This window comes from Coenobita brevimanus, chromosome 26 (genome assembly GCF_032717465.1).
Source record: "Coenobita brevimanus isolate Jiangsu-jjx chromosome 26, ASM3271746v2, whole genome shotgun sequence".
In the NCBI taxonomy this organism is placed as follows: domain Eukaryota; kingdom Metazoa; phylum Arthropoda; class Malacostraca; order Decapoda; family Coenobitidae; genus Coenobita; species Coenobita brevimanus.
The window spans coordinates 6,025,148-6,037,231 of record NC_136979.1 but is presented as its reverse complement, the minus strand read 5'-3'; the positions used below and the strand labels follow the sequence as shown (position 1 = coordinate 6,037,231).

Here is a 12,084-nt window from a genome sequence, read left to right as displayed (position 1 = left end):
AAGTTTCATTACAGTTAAGACACTGGAATATGACCCACAGTTATCACTTACATCCAGGTCCCTGAGAGTGTTGAAGGGTGATTTTGAATAGGAGAAGGATAGTCTGATACAAGGCATGGGATGGGGGGGGACAGTGAATCAAGACATGAGAAAAAGAAGAGTACACAAAGTTATCACAACAAGTAACCTTTCTTTAAATTAATTTTCCAATAAGTAAAAAACGAACTGCAAAAGAACTGCCAATTAATGCTCTGCTTCTGTCGGTTATGTTGCTATGCTAGCTTTTCGATTTTATGATAACAACTCTAAGGAGAAAGTTATGATATTTTGGCATGCATATTTACCTCGGTAAAGGAGGTTATGTTTTTGCCAGAGTTGGTTTGTTTGTTTGTCTGTTTGTTTGCTTGTTTGTTTGTATGTCTGTCTGTCAGCAGTATTATTCAGTTATGAATGGGTTTTGATGAAATTTTGTGGAAGGGTGGGCCATGGGCCAAGGAAGAAATGATTGAACATTGAGGCAGATCCGGATCCGGAGTATCCCACACAATACCTTCATAGGTTCTGAATGAATTTCAATGAAATTTTGTGGAAGTTGGGCCATGGACCAAGAAAGAATTAACTAAATTTTTCAGGTGGATCCGGATCCTATATCCACAGGTCCAGATCCAGGATTACTCAAAAAGTTATGAATGGATTTTGATGGAATTTTGTGGGAGGGTGGACCCAAATCTCCGACCATTCGGTCGGAGAGAGAGAGAGAGAGAGAGAGAAAGCTCCAAATCTGTGTGGACAAACAGGAAATCGACTGAGTACCAAGGATGGAGTGAATAATGGGAATGGGATAACATGAGTAATAAAGATGGAGTTAATTACCAGATAAGTAACAAGGATGGAATGAGTAACAAAGACGAAGTTTGTAATAAGTGAGTACGATTGAGTAAGTAGCCTAGGAAGGATGGTGTCAATTAAAAAAAAAAAAAAATGCTTCAAGTAACGTTTCTGTAACACGTAACATTAAGGATAAAGTGGGGCACAGTGATCGAGTGAATAACATTAACAAGAAGGATGGAATGCGTGTAACAATGGAGTACAGTGACAAAGTAACAAAAGAGTACCAATAACAATGATGCAATGGGTAACAAATTTGGAGTGAGTAGCAAATGACTGACAATGATGGAGTGAACAACAACGATGGGGTGAGTAACAAAAGGATGGGATGATTAGTGAGTAAAAAGGACGGGGTGAGAAACAACTATAAAACGAATAACAACTAAACAGCAAGGACTGAGTACTCAGAATCCTCCTTTGCTATCAATGATAAATTTTACTGTATATCCCTTTTCTATACCTGTAAGACAACATCGCAGAAATGGCGGCTCTTCCTCAGCTGGTTGAGTTGTTCCAGGCGACGGTGCAAAACATCAGACACGTCCTCGATCACCAGTGGATGGTTCAGCTTGCCCTCGGTCACCATGGTGTCTGCAAGAAACCAAGGTCACACAAACTTTGCATTACTGACTACATACACTCAGACTAAATTAATCACTGGTATAAAGTGTTTGTTTTAATCCCTAACCTCTTTCAGCTCAGTTGATGACAGTCGGATTGGTAAGCTGAATTGGCTAGAGACCAAGGAGACTCATTCCTATCTCCTAACTATGAATTTGCTAATTTCATTAACCTACGACCATTCAAGCTGTGAGAATGCACCAACTCCGATGACTGCGGCAGAATACAAAAAATCTTTCACAGCTAGGAGCAATGGGCAACAAAAAAAATTAACTCCTTCAATCCGAGGACGCACTTTTTTGTACTAACCACCGTCAGACGATTTTATTTAGCTTAGGAGAAACTTCTTGTACTGAAGAGGTAAATGATGGACATTTTACCTGAGAAAACTCTCCTAATATACCGAGTTAAACTCTCCAGCAATATCAAGAATAAGATGAAAAATATGTCATCGCAGGTTGAGTGCTGTATCCTGAAATATCAAACCAGAAATAGAGATAATAATATTTACTTTTAAATGGGGCTCCTTCCTCACTTAACGATTTCAGACTGGCTAACATCAAGCTTTTATTCAGATACGAGAAACCCTAAACACCAAAAAGGTTAACAAACGTGTTCGTCGACCGCGTGATCATGAAGTCGCCAAAAAGGGGAAGGGGAGGGGGTAAAGAAACGGTTGTGGTGAGCAAAGGAATGGATGGGATGGGCTAAATATTTTGTGGGGTGGGAATGGAGCAATAAAGTATAGCTACCCTGAGAAAGTTCATTTCAAAATATCTTTCTAGAATGAAAGTATGGGGGGGGGGTGGAAGGGGACTGAAAAACAGTCATGGGAGACAAACTAGTTAGGATAAGCTGAAAATGTGGTGGTGGGGAGGGGAGGGACCATGACAGTACATCCTGTGAATATGACTGATGGAAGATTAATGGTTTTACTGCAGTGAAGTAAGCTTTCTCCAAAACAATGTTAAGCTCGCGTTGCTCTTATACGAGCATACCTTGCGTCTTGCAAAAGTGGTGTAAAAAGCAGAAGTGGGTGTAAAAATTATACGTAATGAGGCGTGCTTTGGTCTGCCACGTAACGATGTAATTAGGAGAATAAGAAAAGTACAGCGCCTAGAGCTGTCGTCACAAAACAGCATACTCGAGGATCTGGGTGCATAGTCCACTTCAGTACACTACAATATTGCCTCATAAGCCGCTCTATTCTGGCAAGGTTACTCATCCACTCTCAGAATAATCGATGTTAATTATTGTTCTGCCCACACAGACGTACTCTAACCTGTGCACACTGATGCGTTATTTTTATACTGCATTGCATACAAGTCTTGCACACTGCGCTATCACAGTCCACTGTAACACAATCCACAGATATCTTGAAGCCTGATGATGAAAACTCGAGAAAACTTGGCAATGAGAACCATGGAAAAAAAAATGAAGGTAGAAAGTGGATGCAGGTTCCCGTTTCCCCACTTTCTACAGGATTCGATCGCACAAGCTGTACTGAGAGGAGAGTTTACGAACTGTTACCCGTAGTCCCCTTAACAAAATGTTACGTATTTTCTTAGATAAGTAACTCTCTCTAGATAAGTCGCACAGTTTACGTCATACCTCTTTAGATAAGTAATACAGTTTACGTCAACAACTCAGGGATTCATTCATTCCTCTTAATTTTAGAAACCGTAATAATACTCTTGGATGCATTTACATAGCTATGAAATTCTGGCACTGACCGCCCTCTTCTTTTTAGACATTAAAACCTTGTAGGGAAGTTACACAATTTTCACCAACTACTTTTGCTATTCAAGCGCTGGTCTTGTCTTTAAATATAACGTTTTAGATAAGTTACACTTTCTATATCGAGAAATCAGCCATTCAGACACTACTCTTGTTCTGGCCACACCGCGAGATAACACGGTGATAAGTGCTTGACCCCCTCCAGTTCACGGCCTGTCAAGTTCGATTTACCTTTTACAGTTTTTATCTTCTATTTTTATGCTCCTTTGCTTGTTAGTCCTGCTATACGACATTTTTTTTTCTCTCTCTTTTGCGAAAAGGTTATTACGGTGGTGGTGGTGGTGGTGGTAGTAATAATTATGATTATGATATTTTTAAAAGATCCTTCGCCTCCCTTGCCCAGTGAAAAAATTGATCAGATATAGACGTTTAGATCATTTTTTCCCCTCTACGACACGGCAGATAAAGAAAGGTACAGCATTACATTCCCACGGTAAACATTTGTTCGCCACGAGATATCTCAAATCGTCTAATGATGGCAAAAGCAGAGAAAAAAATCGTCGTATTGATGGAATTAATGGGGACTGCTTGTAATTCGACGATAGGTCTTCCTCGAACGGTAAACCGTCTCATGGTAACGGCAACAAGAATATCATACTGACGTGGCTATACATACCTCCAGCTTCACTCTGCTGAGTCAGTTGTCACTGACTCACATGACAAAACAAAGATCAATTATTTTCGAATATAGTAAGCCAGGTGCTCGCCAAATACTCCTCGTAGCATGTAAAACCAACCAGGATATTTTTTTATATCAATTTATGTAACACTAAAGACCACTAAAATAATCCCGCCACTTGTCCCAAAAATCTAGTGTTGCATTACTGTTTCACTGAGCATACTAGCCAATATGTCTTAATTGTATGCCTATATAAAAGAAACTACGTTTGTTGTTTCATTGACTACGATTCGCTGGATTATTTATTTATTTTTACTGGCGACGTTTACCCCTTTAGTTCGCTGACGTATTTTTTTGCTACCAGAAAACGTTTCTATTAATCTTCGTCCCGTAGTGAAGGGGTAAACAAATCAAAAATCCTCTTGTTCGAGGTCTACCAGAACAGCTTAAATTCGTCGAAGATGGCAAGATTAAAGTGACATCGTATTCAATGGGTTAATGGGGTGGTGACATAAGTGCTCAATACAATACTATACAGAAAATCCTACAACATATACCATACAGGAAATCCATCAACACATACCGTACAATAAAGCCGTCAACACATACCGTACAGTAAATCCATCAACACACAAAATCCATCAACATATACCATACAGAAAATCCACCAACACACACCATGCAGAAAAATCCATCAACACATACCATACAGAAAATCCATCAACATCATACAGAAAATCCACCAATACATACCACACAGAAAAATCCATCAACATATCCAGCGTTCCGGACATAAATAAAAGAGCAACGAAATACCCTGTCAAATCCCGAACCTGGACTCGTCCCTCCTCCAATAATACTCTCAAGGCTGGTTAATCGGGGCGTCAATCATGTGTCTAATTATAGTGGGCGCCATAATGCTTGACAGCCTCTCTTGACAAGCTAATTAAACGGCAAGACCATACACATCACCCAGCCTCATTCAGTATTACCCACTGCGCATATTATGAGAGGCAGGCAATCAACTCTCTCTCTCTCTCTCTCTCTCTCTCTCTCAGCTCAACAAAATCGTCTGGCGTTAGTTCGAATACAGTACTAGAGGTATCTCCACCATTTTTTTTTTTATAAATAACAGAACGGAGGAAGGAAAAACAAATGAGTAAAAAAAATAATAATCCATACACCAGATTACTGGTGTCCTCTGTTCATAAAATATCTGTAACAGTTAGACTTGAACAGTTGTGGGTTGAAATTTGGAGGGAAACAATTCTGGGGAAGCGAGTTCCAGACAGATGCAGTTCGGGGAATGAAAGAATTCTGATAGGCAGAAGTTCTGCAATATGGCTGAGTGACATTCCAGTCATGAGCGCTACCAGTTGCCCGTGTAGCACGAGGGAAGGCATGAAGAGGTGGCACCATGGACGCAACTGAGCATTTGCCAAAAAAATATCTGTAAAATAATGCAAGGGAGGCAACATTCCTTCTTACTTGCAGGGGAGGTAGTTTATATGTAATGGCAGGGTTGTTAATGATTGTAACAGCTTTGTTCTGAATTTTGTCTAGTTGTCTTAATGTAATCTCTCCACCACCATTCCAGAAGGGTGAGCAATATCCAAGCTGAAAGCGCACATGACTCTTATAAATTATAGCTAACTGCTCATCGGCGAAGAAGTTACGGACTTTGTACAATAATCCAAGTTTCTTTGAGGCGGTTTTAGCAAGTGATCTGACATGAGAGGCAGAATACTAACCGTACTAATATTAACACCGAAGCTCCTATAAATCATTCAACTGCTTGAAATCGTCTGGTGCTGGCGGGAATCTAAAGTTGTGCCGACCATAAATTAAAAATAGCGAAACACAATCAAAGTTTTAATTAGCTTAGTGCGTGTCTCGGATGATTTTGAATTTCCCGCGTTGTTTTCACCAAATTTTTGAAAAACACTAAACGTCGTAGGTCTGGATGGACTTTGAGATTTCTTTAACACGTCTTCCGTTGCAATATATTTACTCATTATACCCTATCATCACCTTGCAAGTTGCTGATGAAAATTACGCTGATACTAAAACGATACCAGGCATTAACCCCTTCACTCCGATGTACTTTTTTGTTCTATTTTAAGCGGTTTATTTTAGCACAGGCAGATTTCTACCTTGAGGGGTTGATTCAGGAACCTCTTCGTTAGTACTTTGCTCTCATTAATTGAATTAAGTCTGTCTTGGGGTAGTAGAAAGAAAGAAAAAAAAAAAAGACGTCATCGGGGTGAAGGGATAAAAACACAGGCTAATGTTCTGGTGTAATGTGCTAAATAAATCACTAAGGATGAAGTGTTACGAAGTCCCCCTATGCCACCTACAGTATACGGTCGTTAAATTCAAAGCCCCACTTCAAAACAACCCTACACTCCACTTCAAAACAAAGTAGAAAGTGAGGGAGCATAGTTTATCTGAGGCGTGTGTACCCTGATGACTCCATGATAAGTGACCGCCTGTGGACCCAAGCCAACTGGACTGTCACCCATCACACCTAATTTAAGCCACGTAATCAACTCCACGGGAGATCATTAGGACTAGACCTAATTATTCATTAAGACTGTCATCCATCACACCTAATTTAAGCCTTGCAATCAACTCCACGGGGGATCAATGGAATCTTCCTAATTACATTCAATAACACTCGCCCATCACACCTAATTTAAGCCACGTAATCAACTCCACGGGAGATCATTAAAATCTACCTAATTACATTAATTAACATTCACGCATCACACCTAATTACAGTCATGTAATTAACTCCACGTTGGATCATGAGACTGACCTAATTACATTGTCACCCATCACACCTAATTTAAGTCATGTAATCAACTCCACGGGGTATCATTAGACTCTGGGCTAATTATAATCATTAATACTTTCAGTCCGGATGGCGCGTTTGTGTTTTTATTCTCGAATCCAAAAGGAGTCTTCCTTCACCTCAGAAATACTACTGTCTCCTGCACTGATGGGATAATTAAGCCTAAATCTAACTCGACGGTTCGAAGTCTCTCCGTTGAAATATATATATATATATATATATAAACTAGAAAACTTATGCCAACGTATTCATGGGGTTAAAACTCTTCAATCCAATGACATTTAATTTATTCTCGCTACATCGACATTTTATTCCGCTTAGGAGACATCTGAACGGGAAGTGTTTGCTCCCTTCACTGTAGGTCTCTCGCAAACTGTACTAAATACTCTGTTCGGTACCAACAGTCAAAAGGTAACAGATGTCACGGGACTGCAGTGGTTAATGATGGACGTGTAACCAAATCACTTGATTAAACGAACTTCAGATTTAAATCGGTTTTGCCGAATTTTCAGATCAATGGCATTAAGGACAAGCTACTAAGTGGAGCCGCTCACCTTTACGTGACTAAACTGAGTGACACAGTTTCTGAAATTCGGAAACCAACTTATTACGCGGGATGGTAACCATACAACAAACATATCCCTGGTGGTTTGGTGGGTTAAGGTGCTCCAATGACTGGCCGGATGTAACTATAAAAAGTTGGGGTTTCACTTCTAACACAATGCCACACAATGGCGAGTAACAAGTCATTCTTGCCATAAATGTCTGAAGTACTCTAACCCCAGGCCGGTACCTGGCGAAAAGGAAAACAAAAAAATTTATTCATTATCCACACTGTGCTATCCCATTTTCACACATGTAAAGTGAGACCAAGGCAGACTTTTAAAAAAAGGGGGGGGGGGAAATATGGCTAAATAACTATGTCACTGGGTACCAAATGATATACAAAAATAAAAGTTTGGATATACGAATGAAGGCCTGATAGATCATACTTGATACATCTTCTGAAGAAACAGGTAGGTTACTTGTCTGATTGGAGTTGTTTTAGAGAAAATCAAAGTCATGACCACTTTATCACCTTGACGTTTGACAGAAAAAGTCACTCGAGCGAAGGCAGAAGTAAAAATAATAAAAATAAAAATAAAATAAACGAGTCAAGACAGCTCCAGGGACCCTCACTTGACTTTTTCATCCAGCTTTACAGTTTCCATATAAACCTTCATGTCTCATTCAGCGTACCTGTATAGCTTATGTCCAACTCCTCTCGTTTTGTGGCTCTCAGTAACAAGCACAATAAACACTGAGTTTACCGTTTTAGCGAGATAACCAACAAACTCAAATGAATGTAAGGTCAAAGTCAAGATGAAAAAGAACTTCACCACTTAAATATGATCATGCATAACTGAACTGACGAATCCGTGGTACAGTGGGCAGCAAACTGTACAAGACAAGACAAAAATTAGTAGTTTCTGAAGGTAACATTACATACAGATGGGTGAACGGCGTGGAGTAACCTCTTAATAGCAGTCGTTGGTGTTACTTCAGAATTTCATCCTTCTGAACTCAACTGTATTTTTTCGTTATAACTATTCTTACCACCTCAAAAAAAAAAAAAAAAAAAAAAAAAAATCATTTAATGCTTTCAACTTTCAATAAATAAGTTTCCTTGGTAAAAATTGTCAGGTAACAAGAAAAAAAAAAAAATGCAGTGAGGGTTAAATTCTAGCACAGACATGGGGACGATTCACAAACACATTTACAGTCAATTTCCTGTTGTAACTGTGATTTGTTTCCCAGGAGCGACAAGGAAAGGAGAGTACAAAGTCTTCTCATGTTTCTTCTTCCTCCTACAGGTACAAATGTGCTGGACCCGGGAACCCCAGGGCCCTCTGGTTAATGTCCTTGGCGAAGTGTGGCCTAGGAGGGTGATGCTGTGGTGTGGTCTAGGAGGGTGATTCGGCAGTGTGGTGTTAGAGGGTGGTGTGAGGGGGTGGTATGGCATGGTGTCGGGTGGTGTGGCTTCGCTAAAGTCGTCAAAGTCTACGGCAGTGACGCACCTCGTTCCCAAAAATCATTAGCGAGATAGCAGTGCATGGCCGCTTTAAGATATGCTCCCTCAATTAAAAAAAAGAGGGGGGGGAGAGGAAAATTATCGAGGGTTTATATATTTGCTGTAACGGGAGGGATAACGAAAGGGCAACGAAGAACCTTCTGTAGTTCACCCAGCAAAAACAAATGAAAAGCGCAAAAAGTTCTCCCTGTACACCCAAATCAAAGCTACGATACGGCCTTGATCGCAAATACTGAAGGAGAATCTCGGCCCAGAGCAATGATTTGTACCGAGGCGCACTGAAGGGTGGTGGCGCAGGAACTAAGCCCGTCTCCCACGCAGCACGGTCGCTGTGGCAACGTTTACTAACAAATTGCACCCATGACGCTGAAGGGTCAAGGCGCAGTATATAGAAGATATTACTACTCTTCTTCTTCGATCTATATATTTTCTTTTCATCCTATCACTAGCTACCACGACATTTTTATTTTCACTGTTGCTATTTCTGAATGACCATAAGCAAAGGAGTGAGAATTTCGCTTTGGTGAGGCTATATGGGTGTCCTTCAGGCTTAGTAAAATCGTCAGCCAGGAACACTAACAATATCAATGACGTCCTTAGGCAGACTGGGTTAATCATCGCTTCTGCTACAATCATTTTCACTTTATTTCTATGATGATAAGTGAAGGTGACAAACTGACAATTTTACTTCCTCTATACTCTGAAGTCAGTTTTTGAGCAGAAAGTACACGCTATTTGCTATTAATATAACGTAGGTAAAGACACCGCCCATGCCTGTTAAACTATAAGGAACACAAAACAGGAAATAAGAAAGAAGAGAAATATATTAATCTTGCAAGCTATATATAACAATTTATCCGTTCCAAATAATGAAACAGCAGACTACTAATATGTTAAAAATCAAAAGCATATAGAAAGAGTGTTAACCTGCACCCTACAAATCGAAAACAATATGAAACATGCTCTGGTAAATGGTCAGTGCCATAGCAACCAGTCAGACAGTAAAGAAAAATAATATAACACAGAATGATTGACTAGCTAGCTTCGTCAGTTGTAATCCATTAAGAAAATAACAGCAATTACGGTATATAATCGCTCCAATTAACGGGGGGAGGAGGAAGCATTAAGAGACAGGTGGTTATATAAAAAAAAAAATCCTGACCCATAGGTTTGATGAAATTAAAATCTTTACTATCCAGTCTGATATAGTTTAATTTATTCATGCTGCCTCTAGACGAATATTATAACGATTTTACTTCACTCTATAGTAAGGAAGGAATTAAGTATATATTTAATCACTACAGTTCCTAAACCCTTTTTAAGCTGAATAAAACCGTACTCATTTAGCTTTCAAACATCTGAAATTCCTTATGTTTCGGTAGAGAAGTGAAAATTAAGGTTTCTGCCAAATTATAGTTTTAACTTCTTCAATACATGGACTTTTTTTTTTTTTTTTTTAATACTCTTGCCATTTCCAGATGATCAGATTCAGCTAGGGAGAGATTTTGAACTGGAGGGTTAGATACTGCCCCTGCCAACCCCTTCAACACGAGATCTCACCTGAGCGAAATCGCCTGGAGGTAGCAAGAATACACTAATACGTCATCCTAGTGAACAGGGATAATGAGTAATATAGAAGAATGTTTTGGAATATACCCTTATCAAAACTACACCTACAATATTGCATTTCAAAGCTATTCTTCTCGTGATTCAAAACGAAAAGCACAGTAGGAGTAAAGATGCTGTGGTTTCTAGGTAAATATACAAAACAAATAAATAAAAACTAAAATATAAGCTCCTGGGGTTTAATGGGTACCGGTATGAAAACGAGCAAATTCCTCTTGACAGATGGATTTAACCCCTCAAATCAATGACATTATTATTATTATTATTATTATTATCATTTGTGGTAGGTGGGGGCGCTCACCATGCACTCACTCGATGTAATGCTGCTCTCAGGTGTTTGCCCTCTCCTCTCCTCCATTTTTCTTTCCTTCCATCCCCTTCTGTCTTTCTTTCCTTCATTCTTTCCTCTTCCTTCTGCCTGTGGGTGACTCTTCACTAAGTGACAAGCCAAATGGTTTCCTGAACACCAGGAAACCATTTACTACGCTGGGTGGTAACCGTATAACCAAATTTTGGCGCCTGGTGGTTTAGTGGGTAATTACGGCGCTCCAATCGGATTGAGCTGGTGAAGGTTTATATCAAAGGGATGGTTGGGGTTTATTGCTCACGTATAATAAGTGAGGTTGGTCACTCATCTTAATGTTGGGACCAACTTGCCTAGCCCCAGGCTCCTACGCTCCTCATGAGGCAACGTAGGATTGGATGATGGGTGGATGGATAGATGGATTATTATTAGTATTATTAAAGAACTGTATATCGTATTCTATCATTCGTTACAGCAAAATAATCTGGCATCAAGCTAAGTTTCTGTGCCTCAAAACACACACATACACACAAACATGGCAAAATAACGATCACGTCCAATTTTATCGAACGGAATGGCTTCAATACTTCATTCCCCGACTGTACACTTGCTCCAAGATGTATCGGTACACACCATACGAAATAATATGACACAGCTAGCGGTTTCTATCGTACGATGCCCCAAATAATTCTCCCCCACGCTGCTAAATCCGCTTTCGTGTGGCTGCATTTTATCTCCTGCTTGTGAAACGTCTTAGTGTTTTCATGTTATGTTCTGGACGCACAATAATAATCTTGGGGGGACGTACCAGCAACTGGACTGAACGATCATTTCGGATACCATCGAAGCCGTCCTGAGCGATACTTTCTGGAACAAATGTACAGGAGACGAGACAAGCTGGGTATGAATCGATGGTGTGTGTGTGTGTGTGTGTGTGTGTGTGTGTGTGTGTGATTTGCGTCAGTGGGTGCGTGCTGTATTGATCAGACAACTGCGTATTCCTAACACTGCGTTCTCTGGGTCACCTTCACTGGCAAAAACAGGCCAACTGTCAAGGAAACTCCCTTCATTACCACCACACCTTGTTCTGGTCGATTCGTCCTTCTTCCAGACGACTTCTATTCAGCTTCGGGCAGACTTCTCGAACTGGAGGGGTCAAAATCGCCGCTCATTAATCCCACCACTTGCACATCATCCCTCTAAGCAGAAGAAAATCGTCTGGGAAAATCAGATGAATTGTCGAGATTAACACCTTCACTACCATGATGTCTAATGATGTCTAATATTCTTTGATTCGTATTTCG

The 12,084-nt window shown here is 40.0% G+C and overlaps 1 protein-coding gene across 1 annotated transcript in view; it reads right to left on the bottom strand.

The window, feature by feature from the left end:
• LOC145394060 (influenza virus NS1A-binding protein-like) overlaps positions 1–12,084 on the bottom strand; it is a 66,016-nt gene that overhangs the window by 26,865 nt on the left and 27,067 nt on the right. Inside the window, exon 2 of the mRNA XM_080268027.1 lies at positions 1,349–1,479. Within this exon, the coding sequence (XP_080124153.1) occupies positions 1,349–1,474 (126 nt within the window). The 5' untranslated portion in view covers positions 1,475–1,479. The remainder of the gene's footprint in view (positions 1–1,348; positions 1,480–12,084) is intronic.